This window comes from Numenius arquata, chromosome W (genome assembly GCF_964106895.1).
Source record: "Numenius arquata chromosome W, bNumArq3.hap1.1, whole genome shotgun sequence".
Classification (NCBI taxonomy): domain Eukaryota; kingdom Metazoa; phylum Chordata; class Aves; order Charadriiformes; family Scolopacidae; genus Numenius; species Numenius arquata.
Window position 1 is genome coordinate 19546695 of NC_133615.1, and position 21087 is coordinate 19567781.

Below are 21087 nucleotides of genomic sequence, written 5' to 3' on the forward strand. Positions count from 1 at the left end.
CCTATCCTAATAGGGTGAATTATTTTTTTTTAATTGGAAGCAGCTTCTGAATATCAAATAGAAGATGATGTTAACATGCGACACTGCACCCAAGCCACCTAGCCATGTCTTCAAGCACCTGTGTCAGTTGGACACTTGAAGACCACCCCTATAAGGTGCAAGATACCACCTCACAAAAGATAAAGTCCATAGAACTTGGACTTTTATAAAGGTAGATGGCATAAGGAGTTTCCATATTTTTATCCACTCTAGTAAAGAAAAATTAAAATTAGAACTGATATTACCTGAAAAGGAGAAAAATTAACAACTGTCACTTCTAAAGGGAAGCTGGGAAAGAACAGCAGTGAAATACAATTTGGGAAATAAGCATGATTTTTAGATCAGTCATTTGAACAGTCAAATACAGATTTTTTTCAGCCAATCACATATATTAAAGAAGACTGCAGGTGAAAAAATAAAATATAAACAAAATTGCTAAAACATTATACCTAGCTTAATTACTGATCACACAAAGCACAGTTATGTCTGTTTCTCCCTGCAAATTTAAATCTCCAGCCTAGAAGGTGGTATTATTACGTTTTCATAATAAGTGTTAAGAATCTCAAGTATCCTGAGGCCAATTTAAATTATGATCTTAATTTTATTATTTTTCTCCCATGGTAGAGTTTATAGGGATTTATGAGGTTCAGCTGATAGTACCTTCTTTTTCTCTCTCTGGATACCATGGTTTCCAGGGTCATTTCAACACCTGTGCTTGTGTGTAGTGCTGATGTAATCCTCACAAAGACAGCATGACTCTTCATCCCTTTCTAGCTGCTGGTCTACACAAAACATTAATGTCTGCTACAGTTGCAAGTTAGGGGAAGTTGGTCCTTTAGTCAAAGCATTAGACTCATTCTTTCAGCTCTGAAGCTCTTAGGGTCACACCCCCCACTGAACAGACACTTGAACAAACTTCCACATGAGGGTGCAGAGTTAATAATGTCAAACTTTGGAACATGTGTGAAACCAACATCCCTCCCTGTCCTGATTTGAGGTAAAACAGAACCAACTTTCGGTTCAGTAATTTTACTTCTTAGCTAAGCCTCTCCTAACTCTCTGAAATTAACAGCATATTGTGCAGAAAGCTGTTCATTCTCAGAGTGATAAGACCTATGTTTATAGATCATACCAAGGAACAGTATGCAGAGAGGCTCTTGCTTATACTTATTGCCATAACAACCAAGGTCAGCTAACTTCGTTATTTGCCCCGTTAGAGGGTCGGAAACAGAAAAGCATAGAGGGGTCACACCTGCAGGGAGGAGCAGACAGGAGACCCAAAACTGACCAACAGGACATTTCCATCCCATCTGCCCCATGCTCAGTATAAAAGCTGAGGGATCAAAGGGTCAGCCCTCTTTCTTCAATGGCCAGCGTCCGAGGAGGACCCTGTCTGTTTGTCTGCCTTTGATCCCAATCTGTGCGTTCCTGACTCCAGAATTGGAATCCAGTTCCCATCCATTGCTGAGTCCAGTCTGAGACTTCCCCAGTGCCTGCTGGTGATGTCATCCTGGGAGCTTCATACTGGTTTTTTATATATTGTATCTATTTCATTGTTTTATTTTTATTCTATTATTAATATTTCATTAAAGTAGTTTAGTTCCTTCTAAACTCGTAAATCTCTTTGTCTCTCTCCTTCCTCTCCTCGGAGCGAGAGGTGGGGGGGAGAGCATCTGTCATCCGTCATTAACTAGTCTAATCGGCCTAAACCACGACACTCCTGCTTCTCTCCTGATTTCTTTTAGGGCTGCTAAAGGACGTTTTTCAATAAAAGTTGTTTCCTATCTAACCCACTCTCTTCCTCATTAAATAAAGATATTACCAGTTACACTCAAAGTGACGTGTTAATGGCCCCTTCATGTTCTGTAAACTGCTTGCGACTCTAGCAATCTTAACTTTTACGGGTTTGAAAATACCCAGGGAGACGTTTTCTTTTGTGAACAATTCTTGAATGAACTTGAAATGAGTTTTCAATTGAAAACTGAAATTTCAGAAGGAAAAAGGTAAACATAGAAACTTGGCAGCCTGCAGTCAGCATCAGGAGGTTGGATGACCCATGGAACCTGATGATTAGGCATGACAAGGCTCACTGCAGTTATTAGTTCAAATCAAGCTCCTTTTACTGTTGAACAAGAATTGCAAACATATTACATTTGATTGATGAAGTCATGCACTATAGAGCATGTTGTGAGAATACATGGAGTATTCCAGTCAGGACCAGATATTTGCACTAAAATGATGTTAATATTAAAGGCAAAAAAACCCAAACAAACACAAAAGCACACAAACCCCTCTCACAGTGCAATTCACCAAGAACTACCTTTCTTTATCCCTACTCAGCTAACCATCTGAACAATAAACACATGAATAAGACTTACTGAACTCAGTGGGATTATTCATAGATGTTAATTTAGGCACAAATATAAAGTACACAGTTGGAATGGTGATTTGGAGCTAAAATGGAAACTCCCCTGGCTTCAGAGTTGCCGACCAAAGTGATGGCAAAAGGGTCAACTCTCACAAAGAAGAGGGGAGGAATGCTTTGTAAGCACTGGGCAGACAGTGGGCAGACAATAGAAACACAAAATTCCTCCAGGAAGTGTCTTGACAAAAGCTCCATTTTGCCTGTACTGACAAGCTTCCACGACTTAAGGAATCTGTTGTTGAGTCAACAGTTGATCTTGCTTGATGGAACTGGCAGGGTCCATTACAGTATCCAGCATAAAGGAAAAAGCAACTATACTGACCTCTCTCTTCAGTCTTGTGGCTTAACTCTTTTTCTTCCTCATCGCTGCTGGAGCTCTCTGTTTTTCCTTTCATTTGTTCCAGCTGATCCAAGTTAACCCGTCCAACCAGCTCAAAATTACGACTCACCTTAAAAGAAATGGTTTTGTCAACAATAACCACCATCATCAACTATTGAAAAAAGCAGCCCACCAACAAAGCTATAGGCTGAAATGGGAAATTTATCAAGCACCTAGTCAAATTAATACTCGTTTCCCTTCAAACACAATTACATTCACTGTTAATGATTCTTCTTTCCTTTTTTATACTAAATTTCTCCATTTTGCTTCTCATAATGATCCTATTATTTGAGAAGCTTCCCTCATTTTGAGGTATTGAAAGTAAAAAAATCCAAGCACTGCTAAGCACTCTGTGTATGGGAGCACCCAGCCAAACCGGTTTCAGAGCACAATAGGTGAGATGCAGGGAGTTGTCATCCGACTCAGCTTCATCTCTGCCTTGCCTTGCCTTGTCTATGCAGAGATAACTTGGGGGGAGCTGCAAAAACGGCTCAGCCTGGGATTGTCTCAAGATTGCATCACAATAAGAACCAAAACCGAATGGAGCCTTAACTCCCTTAACAAATAAAATGCCCTGAGTCCCATCCCACTTTGAGTGCTAGACATCACAAAATTGGCAACAGAGACTTAGCCATCACACCACCAGAGGTAAACATCCCAGATAGTGTAATCCACTCAGGCATAATCCTGCACCCCCACAGAATCAGGAAATATAAACCGCAAGGTTTGAGGAGGAAAATGGGGGGTAATCTTCCAACGATACAGCTGGCCTGTAGGAGATTCGTCCCCCCCTTGTCCAGGACGCTGTACAGGGTAACTTCCCAGGGATTGAGCGACCTTACCTGAGAGAAAGGGTAAGTGATAAAGAAACATACGTATGGTATATGCCATGCTATTAAGATCGTGATTTGTGCACTCTTTTAAGGTATTAATATCTAGCGCGCTTGTGGTTTGTGTTGTTACTTTTCGGGATCACTTGTAGGTTGCAATAGTGTATGCCGCGAATTGCTTTTAAATTGCAATAGTGTAATCGCCATTGTACACATAGAACTCGCAATAGTGACGTATTGGACCTGTGAGTGAAGTCCAAATAAATTGTTAATTTGAACCTCTCAGTGAAGTCCTTTTTCCCGTTTCGTCACTCTGTTGTATCTCCCCTTTCATGGGAGTGTAAAACTGATAGGATCAAGCATCACTATTGCACACCATCACTGCAGAAAAATCCTTTGTGACTGCTTTATTCAGCTTCATGTGTGAAAAGATGGGACCTGAGTGACCACTTTGACACACAGAGCCCAAGTCATTGACTGTTCTTATGGAGATTTAGGGGTGGGGGGACATGGAATGGGGGAATAGCTGCCCTGGTGTGGGTTCTCCACGGACTGGAATCCCTTTGAGGGTATCTGCTCCGCCATGGAGCACCTCCTACTCCTCTGTTGTTTCCCCCAATACCCTCCTCCTCTCAGTTTCCTCGTTCTCTCTGCGTTCCCACCTACTCTCTTCGTCATTTTCTGCCCTTTTTAAAATACGTTTTCACAGAGGCACCACCAGCTTCACTCACGGGCTCAGCTTTGGCCAGCGGTGGGTCCATTACTGAGCTGGCTGGAACCATCTCTGTCCGGCACAGGGCAGCCCCTGAACTCTCTCCACAGAGGCCACCCCGAAGCCTCCTCCCCCACTCCCGCTACAAAAACCTTGCCACATCCGCCCAATACACGCATATAACTTAAGACAGTACATATTGTAAGAAGAGATCAGGAGCTGCCCTGTGCCAGACAGAGCCAATTCTAGAAAGCTCCAAAACAGATACACAGCTGGCTAAAGCTGAGCCAGTCAGCGAAGCCAGTAGTGCCTCTATGATAACATATTTAAGAAAGGGTAAAGCACTGCATGGCAGTGTCAGGAGTGAGGAAAAAAAAAAAAAAGTGTGAGAAACAGCCCTGCAGACACCAAGGCCAGAGAAGAAGGAGGGGTAGGAGGTGCTCCAGGCACCTGAGCAGAGATTCCCCTGCGGCCCATGGAGACCCCACGCAGAAGCAGGTTCTCCAGACAGGAACTGCAACCCGTGGAGAGGATCCATGCTGGAGCAGTTCGTGAAGGACTGTGTGCCCTGTGGCAGGGACCCTACGCTGGAGCTGAGGAAAAGTGTGAGGAGGAAGGAGCGGCAGAGAGGAACTGTTATGAAATGACTGCAAGCCCTATTCCCCATATCCCCTGCGCCACTCGGGGTGGCCTGATGCACTCAGTCAGAAGGGTGGGGAATAGTGCTTCTTGGATCTCCTAGGCCCTTTGCTGTGGTCCCTGGGAGATGTGCAACATCTCAGATACCAGTTAAACCGTAGAAAGATTCTCAAGTAGCAATAAGGAGCAATAAAGGGAGACAAGCATACCAAGCCAATATAAGTTCACAGTGTTAATTTTTAAAATGCAGTCAGTTTTGCTAGTAGTTTTGACACTTATTTTGTCAATTGGGGGGGGGGGGGGAACGGGACGGGACGGGACCGTTGTTCAGTCAACAAAGCGTGAACAAGTTTTTAGTGAGAATCAGGCAGCTCAGCTCCTGATAGTTGGATTCAATGAGCTCCCTCCTGACCAACTCACAAAAAAAATACTCTGTAAACATGCCTCAGTTCTAGAATTTTGCTACTCTCACAGCAACACAGTTGAAAACTACAGAAATCCAAAGCAGACAGAAGTCCGTGGAAAGCTTTCTAGTGACTTCTCCAAGCATGGATCAGGTCTGCACTCAGAAGGTTCCACACAAAGACCAAAGCAGCCTTAACTTAAGCAGTAAATATAACAAACTTCTGTCTTTCCCCTGTTAAATGTAAACTGGAATGTACTGACTTGTGTTATTAAAATATGCATGGCATGTCACTTTGCCCAAGTTGCCAGAGCAATCTTACACTTTGGAAGCTCCTGTGTCTTAGAGTGTCTGAATCACACAGCCTTAATGTTGTTTCATAACTTAAAAAAAAAAATACCTCACAATATACACAAATGCTTTTTTCAGATAATCATAGTCTACATTCAATAGTCACTGAATTCCGGTCAATCTCAACAGCTTTAGAAAACCACAATCTTGAATTTCTGAAAAAATATAGAACTTGAGAGAAATTGAAGTCCAGCACAGGAGCCTTCTCCAAATTTTGGAAAAAAACCTGCGGGTTGGCTATTTAGAGTGGACATGCAAATAAACTAGATATAGCATTTGCAAGAAGTAGATTGTTACAAATTAAATCCTTTTGGATGTTACCTTGTGCTCATCTCGAAGATGCGTGTCCAGCTCTTCTGTGTGTTTGGTCTCATAGTAGCAGAGTTGACATTTGTAAGGTTTAAGTTCATTGTGCTTCTCTATGTGTTGCTGCAAGCTCTCATCACTGGAGCAGGTAAAAGTACACTTATCACAGCGGAAAACAACTCCCTGCAAGTATTTTGACAGTTTGGAACGGCAAACTTCAATGGGAACAACCCGCTCTTCTGTGGGGAAAGGGGAACGTTTATTAAGTTTTAAGAAATAAAAAACATCAGGCAATGTGCCAACAGCTTGTAACGTACCACCCACGCAAGAAGCAGTATCTGCTATTTGTGTATGCAATCCATCTACCAAGTTAAAACTGGACCAATAAAGAAATACAAGAAAATTCCCTTTCTATACAGACAGAGTTAATCCTACATGACTACAAATGCAGGTGTCCTTGCAAATGTAACCACTCATTAGGTGAACAGGATGGGAAGAAGAAATTTGGGGCAGAGTGTTGGGGCAGATTTGTGAGACAGAGTAGCAGAACCTAGGAATATAAAAGCAGACATAAATCAATCAGACCAAGCTCCATTCTGGTTTAATACATGACAGAAGCCAGTAAAAGGTGCTAGAACTGTACTAAACAGGGAGCATGCAGGGTGATTCCCAATACATCACCCTCCCAGCTTCTGATGATCAGAGCTGGTATTCTCACCACCACATTTAATGCTACTCACTGTGGGAGTGAGAGGGTGTGTGCAGCACTATCTTCTCCTGAAGGTGGTTGTGCAGAGATCAGCCAAGGGCAGAAACTTTCAATACGCCCTCAGCTTTTTAATAGTTAAGATTCAAAATCCACACATACTTAATTTCATGCTTCCCACAATTCTGATTATGCATGTATTGAAAATGCTCTCACTGAATTATTAAACTCTCTATTTCCTTCCTCTCATGCAAAACACACACTTTTAATAGGGCAGCACAATTAATTTCAGTCTTTCTTATAGAGCCAGAATCCCGATGTGTGCAACATTCATCCACTGTGGTTCTCTGACCTGTGCATGCAGGGGAAATCCCAAACTTGACCTTTCAGCAGAGGATCACCAGATCTTCACTACAGCTTTTGTTACTCAACTGTCCTTTTGAAGTAGAACACTGAAATGTAGTACTATTATTCCTTGTGGACTGCAGATTAAAGGAAGAGTTTTATCTTCCTCGTGAAGATCATCATTAATGATATCTTAAAATAAACAAAATTAATCCCAGGCCTGATTCTTAGAGGGTAAACATGAAGGGTAGGGGACTTGTGTGCATTGACACATCTCTTATAATTTCTATAGGGAGGCAAGAACTACAGAATTTATCCATTTGTCTTTGGCCAATGCATAACCCTCACTGCTCATGAGCCTAATTTTTCACAGCCCACCTAAATATTCCACCCTCCTCAGTTTGTTCTCCTCCCCGTCCTCCCCTTTTTTTGAACATGGAAGTTCCTCAGAACTTTCTCTTTGTGCGCTTTAAAAAGTGGAAGTTTCCCCCAAAGCTATATCTGAGTGAGACCCTGAAAACTTGTTGCAAAAGAAGTTGTTGCAAAAAATGCTAAATTGTGTCCATTCAGGGTCAAGTGGGAAAAGGGTCAGGGGTGCACATGCTCTAAGAGATAACAGGAGTTAAAGCTGTGATTTTTGAATGCATAACAAGAATATTTTAAAAGGTATTTACAGCTCTGTGCAATTGAATTCACTGAAATAAGTAACTTGTTTTTAAAAGTGAAAAAAGTTCCAACAAAAAGTTTTTAAAAAAGAAACACTATTTAAAGCATTTGAAAAATTAGATTTTTCTCTAGCACATGACACATTTTAAAAAACACTAAAGCAGGGGATGGTATAAAAGGTTTTATCCACCACTTTGGAGCAATGCACCATCCTAATTCGTATCAGTAAAACCCATTAGGTTACTGATAAAAACCCATTAGTTTACTGATAGGGGAGGGACTCTTTATCAGGGAGTGTAGTGATAGGACGAGGGGTAATGGTTTTAAACTGAAAGAGGGGAGATTTATGTTAGATATCAGGAAGAAATTCTTTAGTGTGAGTGTGGTGAGGCACTGGAACAGGTTGCCCGGACAACTTGTGGATGCCCCATCCCTGGAGGTGTTCAAGGCCAGGCTGGATGGGGCTTTGAGCAACCTGGTCTAGTGGGAGGTGTCCCTGCCCATGGCAGGGGGGGTTGAAACTAGATGATCTTTAAGGTCCCTTCCAACCTAAGCCATTCTATGATTCTATGATTATCTCACTGACAATCACCACACACACACACTTGCCAAATCACTGGCAACACAACATAGACCGACTTCTCAGCCTGGTTTTGGACTTGCCTTATCACCATGGACCTCCTTGGCAATCACTGGATATGGTTCTGACCTGTGGTTTAACTTCCTGGCTTGATCTTGGATCTGTATCATTGCTGCAAATTTGCCTGATGATCTGGACTCTTGGTAGAGCCTGGCCATCATCTCTGGGTCTGCCCTGCTTGCCTTGCTCAGGTAATGTGGGGCTGGGCCCTGGCCAGCAAGGCTCCACCCCTACTGTCCATGTTATCCTCCTCTACTCCCTGGACCTTGTGGAGCAGCTGGCCCTTGCTGCTCCGTGACACTAATGACTTAAAACGTAAATGTGCATGTATTCATGTCAGTGAGCTTTATCCAAACAACTTAAAAATTGCAAAGTGATCTGAATTTAAAACATCATATTTAGCAAGATGATGATCTAATAATCTCTGACCACTTTAATAGCTGGCTCTCATCACCCCCACCCCCCATCCCCCACCCCCCTCTATATTTTGGCTATTCATTTATACACTTATTGTATCTGAGCAACTGGCAAAATTGCAACAAATGGTTAGTCCTATCCAGAAATTGCGAAACTTAGCTTTGGCTTCTGTACACAAAGTTCATTAAAGTTCAGCAGTGCCCACAAAGGCTACTATGCGCCGTAAAATGATGACATGCTGTGGAACAGTTTAGCGAAAGGACTAAGGGGACCTCTGCCCCACCCCCACCCCCCAGCATCATCTCTGAATAAATTTAATCACTGCTTTAGACTGAAACATTTGGGCTATTTGTAATACAGATCTGAGATTAAATAGAAAAGCAATTAATATGCTAAATATTTATAGTATGTAAAGTCAAAGCAGGCATATGTTTTGCTCACAACATGGGAAAAAAAAAGGTTAACACTCCAAAGCCCTTGTATATGAAAGTTTACTATTCCAGAGAAACAGATGACAATTCTATGAAATGGAAGGACAAAACAATTATTTATACAAAGAAAAAAAAAGTTAAATAATTACTAAAACCCAAATGCCTTGAGGATTATAAACAAGGAGCCCTACTATAGATCTTGGTGGGTTGCGTTCAGTGCTGGAAAGATATCAAGGCATTGTGGTGGTGTAACCTCCCTCTCCCCTTCAGGCCACTTGGTACTTGGCATGATCTCCCTCCCAGCCTGAGCCGCAGAACAACACAATGGACCAGAACATAACATAATGGTCTAACATGAAAGAAAGAAAAGGTAGAGAGCAACAGACCAAGAACACAATCGTCTGCCTGGTCCCCATGGCGCCTACTGCTTGGAGATAATAACTATAATCGATCACTCCTGACACCATATGGATCGTGGCCACAGAGGGGGGGGATACCAGGACCCCAAGATCTAGCAAGCTCTGGGGTTGCATAACTATCATCCGAGTTGGGCCGGAGTGGAAAAGTACCCAGCCAAAGTCAATTGTCTCGGATCCTATAAGTAGCGATTCTAGTAAAGACCCTTTGAGCTCTTCTGGATCGCAGTGGGCTGTGGCCAGTAACTCCCCTGAGCTGAGATACCTCTCAGGCTGACACCTTGAGGCCAGGGCAGGAGAAGACCCTTCTCAAGCCTCAACTATCACCCATTGAGGAACACCAATGCATCGTGAGTATTTACCCTAAGTCTGAGAAAGGGCAATTTTAACTATAGGCTAGTCTCTCTCATCCATCTCTCCGCCTATATGTTGTGAGATACACATTAGCTTTATGGATGTGGATGCTCTTTGTCCATCCGTTAACGTGTAGGACCTAAAAGCGGCACCTTTTGGCTCGCTAGCATTGCCTGCTATTAAGAAATTCCCGATCGGAGACCTGTATGTGTGTGTGCGCGCACGCTTATATGTTTTGCTTAGGTATATACATGTATATGTATTAACCCGTGATTTATACCTCTAGTCATCCATATATGTATTGATTTGGGATACCTTCTAGTGAGTGAGTGTGAATCTTGCCATCTTCAAATCTGTAACTAAGTCGCTGTTCAATTGTTTACTCACTTTGTAAACCCCTAAACCGGTTAACGATTAAGTAAGTGCTGCTAAAAATTCAACCTCTCGATCTACCTTATATGATTAATAAATTTTGAATAGCTGCTAAATCATAACCGTGTCAAATATTTTAATCCGCGACAGGCACTTCATGATGGGAAAATTTGCTGGAAAGGATAATAAAAGCTAATTGCACTGCCTGGACTAAATGAAAGGCCAACAGCTCTGCTGGGCATGGAGCAGGAGTTCAGTCTCCATCACGGAACTTTCAAGAGCTCACAAGATTTGCCTGTTATGAAAGCCAAGAGGAATTCAAGAGCCAAATCTCTTCTCATTGTTTGCCTGTAAAGTGGCTACTGAGTCTGTAATTTCCATACTCACTCCCTGCTTCAGCCCACAAAGGATGAATTGTGCTTGACCAACTGGACTGCCTTCTATGATGAAATAACTTGCTCGGTGGATGAGAGGAGAACTGTGGACATCATCTACCTTGATTTTTAGCACGGTCTTTGACATAGTCTCCAACAACACCCTTGTTGACAAGCTGGCAAGATTTGGACTGGAAAGATGGACCACAGGATGAGTAGAAAACTGGCTAAACTGAGCCATTGACTACCCCCTTTTGAGGTAAGAAAAGTCAGCCTGTCAGCTAGTCACAAGTGGATTTCCTCAGACGTTGATTCTGGATCTGGTACTATTCAATATCTTTATAAATGATCTGTATGACAGTACTGAATACACCCTCACCAAGCTTGCAGATGACACCAAACCGGGTGGGGAGAGGTAGATACACCAGAAGGAAGAGCAACCTTACGGAGACCTCGACTGGCTGGAAGACTGGGCCAACAGGAACGGATTGAGATAAACAAAGATAAATGTCTAGTCCTGCACCTGGAACAGAATAATCCCAAGCAGCAGTACAGGCTGGGGTCTAACTGGCTGGGGTGGAGCTCTGCTGTAAAGTACTTGGGGATCCTGGTGGGCAGCAAGCTGAATATAAGACAGCAATGTGCTGTGGTAACAACGAAGGCAAACCAATCCCTAAAAGGTAGTTATAGAGAAGATGGAGGTACTCCCTACATAAGGATGTGTGGTGACAGGACAAGAGGCAATGGGCACAAGTTGCTTCGGGGCAATTCCATCTGGATATAAGAAGAAGATTCTTCACCATGAAAACAATTAAACATTGGAACAGGTTATCCAGAGAAGTGGTGGAATCTCCCTTGCTGGAAATATTCAAGACGGCTTGACAGGGCCCTGGATAACCTAATCTAAGGTCCTGCTTCCAACAGATGGTTGGACCAGATGATCTCCAGAAGTCCTTTCCAATGTAGACTTTTCTATGATTCTATGAATCAAAGTTAAATCGCTCTGGGGAACTGATTGAGCAGAGCAGGTGACACATGATAGAAGGCTCTCAGTGGCAAACTGGCAACATCCTGCTGGCCATAACGCTTAATAATGTTGTAGCTTGGTAAGAATCAACTTCTGTAGCTATTCACCAAGAGGCAAATAGTCTTCATTTCAACTGCATGCTGCCAAATCAGGGACTTGAGATGCCACCATTTTGAAAGCTATAATGTAAGTTAGAGCTCTATAACTGTTTTCTCCCTTTGCTGGAGGGTTTTTTGCATAGGAGAGAAATTAATACAGAAAATGGATGAAAACCTTCAATCTTCTGACTTTATAACAATGTACTGCTTCCTCTACCTGGAGAACAAATGTGCTTAGACCACAGCTTGATACTGTCCTTATTTTATCAATCCAAATGGCTACAAGTAAGGAAGGCTATCTGAGACTGTGCAACATCCCTCAGTCCTGTCTGCGCAGCAGCACCTTCTTTCTGTGCACATTAAACCCCATCAAAATCCTCTGCTTTACCTGCCACAATTAGACACAACAATAGGTTTTAATCCGGATATATACACCAGAAAGAAAAAAATTAAGGACGGACCTTAATTCCTTTAGTCTGGGTGCTGCATGCCTGAGAAAAATCCTTGCCCTTCCCTCAGGGGCCTATAAAACTCTTTAAAGAGTGTTTATGATAGCAAGCACTTTACAAACACATAGGAAACAACCTTGTCCTAGGTCCGAGTTGTAAATTAGTCTAACTCTTGCTAAAAAGGTATTTGATGACTGTTGACCTCTCTAGAAGAAAAGCTTAAAAAGAATTTTAAATCTGTCCCACTTCTACATTGGTAAACTTTATATTTCGCAGAAAAGAAGTAAGATGTACTTAGTCCTGATCTATTCAACATATCTGAGCTCACATACAGAGAAAAAACTTAATGGATCAATCTGAAAGAGTGGTGTTCTGTTCAGCATTCTCTTTGTCAGATATCAGATATCTATATACAGGGACATCTTTACCTCTGTGCAGAACTATATGATCAATCATGTTATGCTTGTATTTGGTGTGATATAGGCAAAGAGGACAACGAAGGTCTTTAGGTCCTTCCTCAGGAACTGCCGAATGTCCAGCTTCCACGTGCATAGTAAAAGCAGATCTGTGAAATGGGAGGGAAACATGGAAGCAGTCAGAAGAGGTGTGTACGGAACACTGAAGTGTCACAGCTCTATTACAGAAGTGTTGTATACAATGGTACAGATACCACTCAGCCTTCTCTTCATAAAGTCACATGGCATTTCAGCAGGACTACTCAAATGGCTATCACATGAGCATAGGTATTTGCAGGCTCATATCCCTAAGTAAATGAACACACATTCTGCACAAGATATCATTTTGCAGTGATTGCTCTATAGTCACATTGCTGTAGTTAAGATGGCAAAAGTATTTCCGACTTCTGTGCTTGCTATTTGCTTGCCTTTGGCAAAGAGAGACATTTTAGCAAGTTGAGTAAAATCCTTTCAACCATCCTAGACTTTGAAGGGTGAAAAAAACTTATTTCTGATGGCAAAAAATAAATAAATCCTCAACAACCTCTCTTTTTGTAGGACTAGGCCCACAACAGCTGAAATGTTCAGATTCGAGATAGGAAATAGACTTGCGTCTAACAGTAAATTTGACACCAAGTTGATAAGTTTGAAAGTCTGAATTATGAGGACCTGAAAATGCAAGACTGAGAATATTCCACAAATGAACAGTACTTTTGCACAACAAATCTCATACCATTAGCTGCATACTTAAAAAATAAGAGAGGAAAAAAAATGTAAAAAATACACGCAGAGGAAATTAACTATGCATCTATCAAGCCACAAGGTCAAGTACTAAAATGAGAGGTGTTTGCAAACTTGGGGGAATTAGATATTTTTTTTTTCCTGGGGTAGTGCTAAAGCTTGCAAGAGCGAAGCTGCTGGCTGCATTAAATTACAAAATTTAAAGGCCCTTTGAAAGTTCTCCAAGTCTGTTAGCTTGAACGCAAAACTTACAAACACAACTGGCTTTGGGCCTGATCCAATGGTCATTGAAGCCAACAGGTAAGTTTTTATCAACTTCAGTGGATGCTTTTGTGTGTTTAATTGTCTATGGCGACTGGAAGTTGCTTTTTTTTAAAGAGAGCTCACGTGTGTATGTTGTACATTTAAGGAGGAAAGACTTAATCCCAGAAAGTTTGAGACACCACAATAAAGAACACAACTCTATGTAACTATGAAAATATGTAATTACAGCTCGATTTAAGGCAATTTTGTTTAATCCCGGTAGGAGAAAAGGGCAACAGGGAAATGTGAAAAGATACATTGGACCTGTCAAGAGTTGGAAATGCTTAAAACAAATAATAATCTGGAGCAGCGATAGTAATAGTAATCTGGAATTAAACAGCAAGTTATGCCATGTAACCAGCAAGGAGCTGAAGCAACAAAGCCTGATCCCTTATGGATGTATAGCTTGAGGCTGCTCTTGTACGAGGTCTCTCATGTCTAATGTCCAGCATACAGCTAGACACATACACAATACAATGGTGGAGTTCCCCAGGGCTCAATTTTATGGTCAGTTCTCATCAGTGTTTTTATAAATGACCTGGACACGGGAGTTGAGTGCGCACTAAGTAAATTTGCCAGCAATACTAAATTAGGAGGAGCTGTTGATTCCTTCGAGGGTAGGGAGACCTTACAAAGAGATCTTGATAGATTAGAGCACCGGGCAATCACCAACTGTATGAAATTTAACAAGGACAAATGCTGGATTCTGCACCTGAGACAGTGCAATCCTGCATGTATGTATAGATTGGGGGATAAGAGGTTGGAGTGCAGCTGTGCAGAAAGGGATCTGGGGATTTTGGTTGATGGTAAGCTCAATATGAGTCAACAATGTGCCCTGGCAGCCAAAAGGGCCAACTGTATCCTGGGGTGCATTAAGCACAGTACAGCTAACCAATTGAAAGAAGTGATTGTCTCACTGTACTCAGCATTGGTGCAGCCTCACCTCGAGTACTGTGTGCAGTTATGGGGTTCACAATATAAGAATAATATAAAAATATTAGAATGTGTCCAAAGGAGGGCAACAAAGATGGTGAAAGGACTAGGGGGCATGACTTATTGGGAGAGGGTGAGGATACTAGGTTTGTTCAGTTTAGAGGAGACTGAGGGGTGACCTCATTGCTGTTTACAATTTCCTCATGAGGGGGAGCAGAGAGGGAGGTGCTGATCTCTTCTCGGTGGTGTCTGGTGATAGGACACGAGGGCTTAAAGCTGAAGCAGGGGAAGTTCAGATTGGATATTGCTCCCCAGGGAAGTGGTCATGGCCCCAAGTCCACCGGTGTTCAAGAAGCATTTGGACAACGCTCTTAGATATATGGTTGAACTTTTAGGTTGTCCTGTGTGGAGTCAGGAGTTGGACTCGATGATCCTCGTGGATCCCTTCCAACTCAGGATAATCTATGATTCTGTGATTCTAATAGAAAAGGTTGAGCATAATTCTTCAACAGAACCTCTCTCCTTTACCCAACCACGCTATCTATTTTCACAAATCTCTTAAGGACATAATAGCTTTGAGACCTTGAATGTCAGCTAAGGGGGCTATGACCGAGGGTTCAAAATATCAGAAGGAAACTGAGAAACAGTACAACTGCATAAATCTTTTTTTCCTTAGGGAACATGGCTAAACACACACACACGTGAAACTTTAAATTTTGCAATGGTTAATTGGATTTGCTGAAATGTTTCTATATGCTATCAGGCACTTTGGAGTATGCTTTATATTTCAGCCAGATAAATTGCAGGGGGGGTGTGTGTGGGGGGGTGTTGGGATTATGAGAGCTTTCTTCATAGAGGGAATAGAAATTCTGTAACCTACCTAGAACATTTGACTGCCCCATGCCTCATGCTAATTGTTCCAAAAATATGCCTTATACTCCTCATACTCGATGGTGAGGACCAGCATCTAATTACAAATTGTGAGGGGGGAAAATCCCCCACTCCTTGTACTATTTACTGTAGTGGGTACCACCTACTGCAAATGCTTTTCTCTTCAACAGATGGTACAGGCTGTTGTAGGAATGAAGAAAAACAATTATATGGATGCTGCTATGATCTGGTATGGCGTTTCCCATGTTTCCCTTCCTGGTCACCACACCTGGTGTGTCTTAGCTACAGCCAGTTCTCACAAAGATTTCAGAAGTCTTCTGAAGTGCTAAAAAAAAAAAAATCCCATTAGAAGTTCAGTTTATTTATTTTGCCCAATACTTACTTAAAGCCTGTATAAAAGGAACAATCTTTGCACTTGAACAGTTTCTTCCCTCCGTGCTTGTCACGGTAATGACGTCGAATGCTCTGTATGTAACCCGAGGAGAATTCACAAAATTCACAGTTAAGGATAGCTTCTGTTTTTTCCACTCCCGCAGCACTCCCAGAAAGTGGGATTCGGCTGAAGTTATTGTTCCTGGCCAGAGCTGCAGACTGGTAGTGGTTCAACTGTTGCTGAACATCAGGAGGTTCCGAGTATGAAGAGTCTATAAAGAAAGAGAGAGACAAGTTGTCATTCCAGGTGGCTCAATAAAATTTAAAAAGATTCCAGGCCTGCTCCAGCAGGCAGCCTTCTGAAGAGATAAGAGGATTACCATTTCTTCATCTAACCTGATTTGTATTCTACAATGTAAAAGGTGGTCAATTGAGATTAGGCTTTTAAAATCTGATCTGGGGAGGGATAAATATACAAGAGTAACCTATTAAAGACAGAAAGAAAAAGGAAATGGATACAATATTTCCCTCCCCCTTATACAACCCAACAAAAGGCTGTCACACCATTTTAAAGATATTTAAAAAAACACATAGACTGGATATGTTTCGGCACACAGAGTGAAAGCTAGAATACTTTATTAAAAAAAAAAAGGAGGGGAGTCTTGGAAGTTCAGCTACTTTGTCCTATATAATCCACAACTGCCCATGAATGGTACAAATGAAAGCAGACAAAGCACAGATGAATTTCAGTGTGACATAACTGAAAAAATAACAAAAGGCTCTTTTCTTAAACTTTTTGAAAAGGAAAACAAAAGATGATTAAAAAAAAAAAGTCAGAACACAAAGCATATCATCCACCTCCCATTTTGATGGGTGATTCATTTCCAAAGTATAATTCCCTGAGGTTGTGTACGTATTGAAAGGCTGAGGGACTTGGGTCTTTTTAGCCTAGAGAAGACTGAGGGGGGATCTGATCAAAGCCTATAAATACTTAAAGGGTGGGTGTCAAAAGGATGGGGCCAGTCTTTTTTCAGTGGTGCCCAGTGACAAAACAAGAGGTAACGGGCACAAGCTTGAACATAGGATGTTCCATCTAAACATGAGGAGGAACTTTTTTACTTTGAGGGTGGCAGAACACTGGAACAGGCTGCCCAGGGACAGCAGACAACGAACGGAGCTGACGACGAGCCTCAGCAGAATTTCGGTGATCAGTTCCCTTCAACGGCTGCCAGCACTGGACGACTGATTGGGTACCTGAGACTTGTTCAGGAGACAGACAAGCAACGTACCGCAGGGGTCCGTGAAGAGGTCTGCGGGGAGAGACCATTGAAAATCTCACCGGTGAGTATGATGGGAAACTCAGGGAGTAAAGGAGGGAGGACACCCAGGGAGGGCAGTAAGGGAAAGTCGGGAAAGGGTCTTGACAACTGGGATGACAATCTCGAAATACCCCCGGAAAGTCCCTTGGGGAGAATGTTAAGATCTTGGGGAGATCTACACATTCACCCAGAAATAACTATGGAAACCATGGTAAAGTATTGTTATTTTATCTGGCCCGAACATAATTTGCAAAAAGGTTTTAGATGGCCTCCTCTTGGGTCAGATGATGCTACTCTTTGTCAGTTTTTATGCTTATACTTGAACAACACTGAGAAAGGACTTCTTGAAAAAGAATGTGGGGAAATATGGTTAAGAGCGCCACCAACAGGAATTTGTGTAGTCAGAGGCAGAAGAAATAAATGAGAGTCGGAAAATGGGGAGAGAAATGGAACAGAGAAGGAGACGTGGGGTGTTAGGATTGGCAGAACAGGCCTTTGGGCAAGTTGGTTAGAAAGGCGCAGCAGGTGAAGAAAGGGCAAAGACGAAGGCAAGAGGGATGGCACAGCTTTTACAGACTCCAAAGGGAAAAATGCAGGGACCCCCAGGATCGAAGGGGAGGGGGCAACCACCAGGATTTAACAGAAACGTGTCTTCCTCGGTGGGGAGGGGTCAGCCCAGGCCTCTGTTGGGAAGAAATCAGTGTGCTATTTGCAAGAAAGAAGGACATTGGAAGAGAGAGTGTCCGCGGAGGCAGGTGGATCCTAATGAGGAGGAAGTCCACTGGTTGATGGAAATGGATTGTTGGGGTTTCAGGGGCTCCCACTATTCCAGGGACCCACCACCTTGGAGCCCTTGATAACCTGTCAGGTGAGTCTAAATCAGGAGGAGGTATACTTTTTAGTAGATACCAGAGCCTCTCGATCTACTTTAAACTTTGTGCCTAAGGGGGGACAGTTGTCAAGAGAATCTCTAATTATCCAAGGAGTAAGTGGAAAGGATGAACGGGTACATTTCATCCAGCTGCTATTAATAGATATAGGAGATAAGTTTGAGATGCATGAAGTTTTGTTTGTCCCTAATTGTGATTGTAATCTATTGGGGAGGGACCCGATGGCTAAATTGGGAATGCAGATTAATATCATAAAGGGTGACAGAAAAGCAAGTACTGTTGTAACTTTGTGCAAATTGTCTGATAGAGCTTATGCTAAAGTAAACCCAGAGGTGTGGGCAGTCCCAGGGAAATATGAAAAATTAGATATGGAACCTCTTCAGGTTACTTTGAAACAGCCTGGTCAAGTGGTCTCCAAAAAGCAATACCCTATTTAAAGAGATGGGAGAAAGGGACTGCAACCCATTATTGAGTCCTTACTAAAGGCAGGTCTTTTGGAGCCGTGTATGTCTCCCTATAACACTCCCATCCTGCCAGTCAAGAAACCAGACAGAACCTATAGAATGGTACAAGACTTAAGAATAACAAATAAGATTATTAAACCAAGGCATCCCGCGGTTTCAGATCCTTATACTATCCTGAACCAAATTCCCTCCTCACACCACTATTATTCAGTGCTCGACTTAAAAGATGCTTTTTGGGGATACCCACTTACAGAGGATAGTAAACAATATTTTGCCTTTGAATGGAAACAAGAAGAAGCAGGGAAAACAGTGAAGCAACAATTGACGTGGACAGTCCTTCCACAGGGATACACAGAAGCACGGGTTCTGTTCAGGCAAGCTTTACAAGAAATATTGAGAGAATTTACTCCGCCCCCAGGGATTAGGTTGTTACAATATGTAGATGATTTACTCCTGATGGGAGAACAAGAGGAGGCAGTGGAAGAGACCACTGTGGAATTGCTTAATTTTCTAGCTAAGAAAGGGCTTAGAGTATCTGAAAAGAAGGCACAACTAGCGGAACAGAAAGTTAAATATTTGGGACATATTTTGACTGAAGGTTTGCGGTGTATTGATCCAGAAAGAATTCGAGGAGCTGTAGAGGTACCATTACCTAAGACTAAAAAAGAGCTGTGACAGTTTTGGGGACTAATAGGATATTGCAGCATCTGGATTGAGGACTTTTCTGCTTTAGCCAGACCCCTGTATGATCTCTTAACGCAAGACAGCCCTAATGTTGTCGTATGGACACCAGAAGGGAAGCAGAGCTTTGAAATGTTAAAGAACAAGTTAACCAAAGCTCCGGCTCTAGCCCTTCCAGACCGGGAAAAAGAAGTTGAATTATATGTGGATGTTAAACAAAGCCACGCTAAAGGGATTCTAGTGCAAGAACATGGGGGTAGTCCAAGACCAGTGGCTATTTTTCTAAAATGTTAGATCCGGTGGCAAGGGGGTGGCCTCATTGTTTACAAAATTGTGCAGCCATGGCTTTAATGGTAACCGAGGCTCAAAAACTGACAGCAGGAGGAGCTCACATTGTTAAAGCTCTGTTAACTGAAAGAGCTTCTAAATGGGTGACCAGTGCTAGGTTATTACAGTATGAAACTTGTTTACTGGAACAAGAGGATTTAGAATTAAGAAGCAGGGAAGGGTTTAATCCGGCCTCCTGTTTAGCTGGTCCTGAGGGAGGAGATCCGGAGGAAATTCACGACTGTGTTCAAGTAATAGATCTTCAAACCCGAGCTAGGGAAGAACTACGGGATGCCCCTTGGCCAAATGGGGAAAATGTGTTTATTGACAGGTCCTCAAGGGTAATAGAAGGAAAACGAGTTACAGGATATGCTGTGGTAAAAGGAAGAGAACTGCAAGAAAGGGGAAAGCTACCCTCCACATGGTCAGCACAGACCGCAGAATTATATGCATTAATACAAGTCTGTGAATTGTATCAAGGAAAAACAGTAAACATATTTACAGATTCAAAATATGCATACGGGGTGGCTCATGCATTTGGAAAATCATGGGAGGAAAGAGGGTTATTAACCTGTAGAGGAAAATCATTACCTCATGAAGGTTTAATTACTCGCCTATTGGAGGTGGTGAATTTACCAAAGAAAGTGGCTATAATACATCCCAGGGGACATCAGACAGGATACTCAGAGGAGGCAATAGGCAATCGACTGGCAGATGAAGAAGCTCAGAAAGCAGCACTTCTGCCAGAGGTATCTAGGATCCTCCCTTTGCTCCCAGCGACTCCACCACTGCCAGAGAGGATGTGTTTTCCACCAGAGGAGTTGGAGAGAATTAAAAATAGTGGAGCAGAAAAAAGAGAGAACAATTGGTTTACAAAGAACGGTAAACAATGGGTACTGAAGGCCTTGGCCCTGCAAATATTAAAACAACTCCATGAGGGGAGTCATTGCGGGTCTCGAGGATTTGAGGAAGCCTTCCTCAAAATGTATGCTGCCTTGGGTCTTTTTGTTTTAGCAAAAAGAGCAATTAAGGGTTGTTTAATTTGTGCTAAGGTCAATAATCGGGTTACAAGGGAAGCCGCTAGAAGAGGGCGACCTTGGGCTGGACGCCCGTTCCAACCATGCCAAATGGATTTTACTGAAATGCCCCGAGCAGGAAGACTTAAGTAGCTTTTGGTAATAGTATGCCAGCTAACCGGGTGGCCAGAAGCATTTCCAGTTGCTTCAGCAACTACAGAGAGGATCAGTTATTAAAGTGCTTTTAGAACAAATAAGTCCTAGATATGGAATAGTAGAGACAATAGACTCAGACAGAGGAACTCATTTTACTGGA

General features: G+C 42.4%; 1 protein-coding gene across 1 annotated transcript in view; it reads right to left on the minus strand.

The window, feature by feature from the left end:
- LOC141476796 (zinc finger protein 462-like) overlaps positions 1–21087 on the minus strand; it is a 194196-nt gene that overhangs the window by 6784 nt on the left and 166325 nt on the right. Inside the window, exons 2-6 of the mRNA XM_074165598.1 lie at positions 17329–17384; positions 16085–16346; positions 12808–12944; positions 6100–6323; positions 2787–2913 (exon numbers count right to left, since the gene is read on the minus strand). Of these exons, the coding sequence (XP_074021699.1) occupies positions 2787–2913; positions 6100–6323; positions 12808–12944; positions 16085–16346; positions 17329–17384 (806 nt within the window). The remainder of the gene's footprint in view (positions 1–2786; positions 2914–6099; positions 6324–12807; positions 12945–16084; positions 16347–17328; positions 17385–21087) is intronic.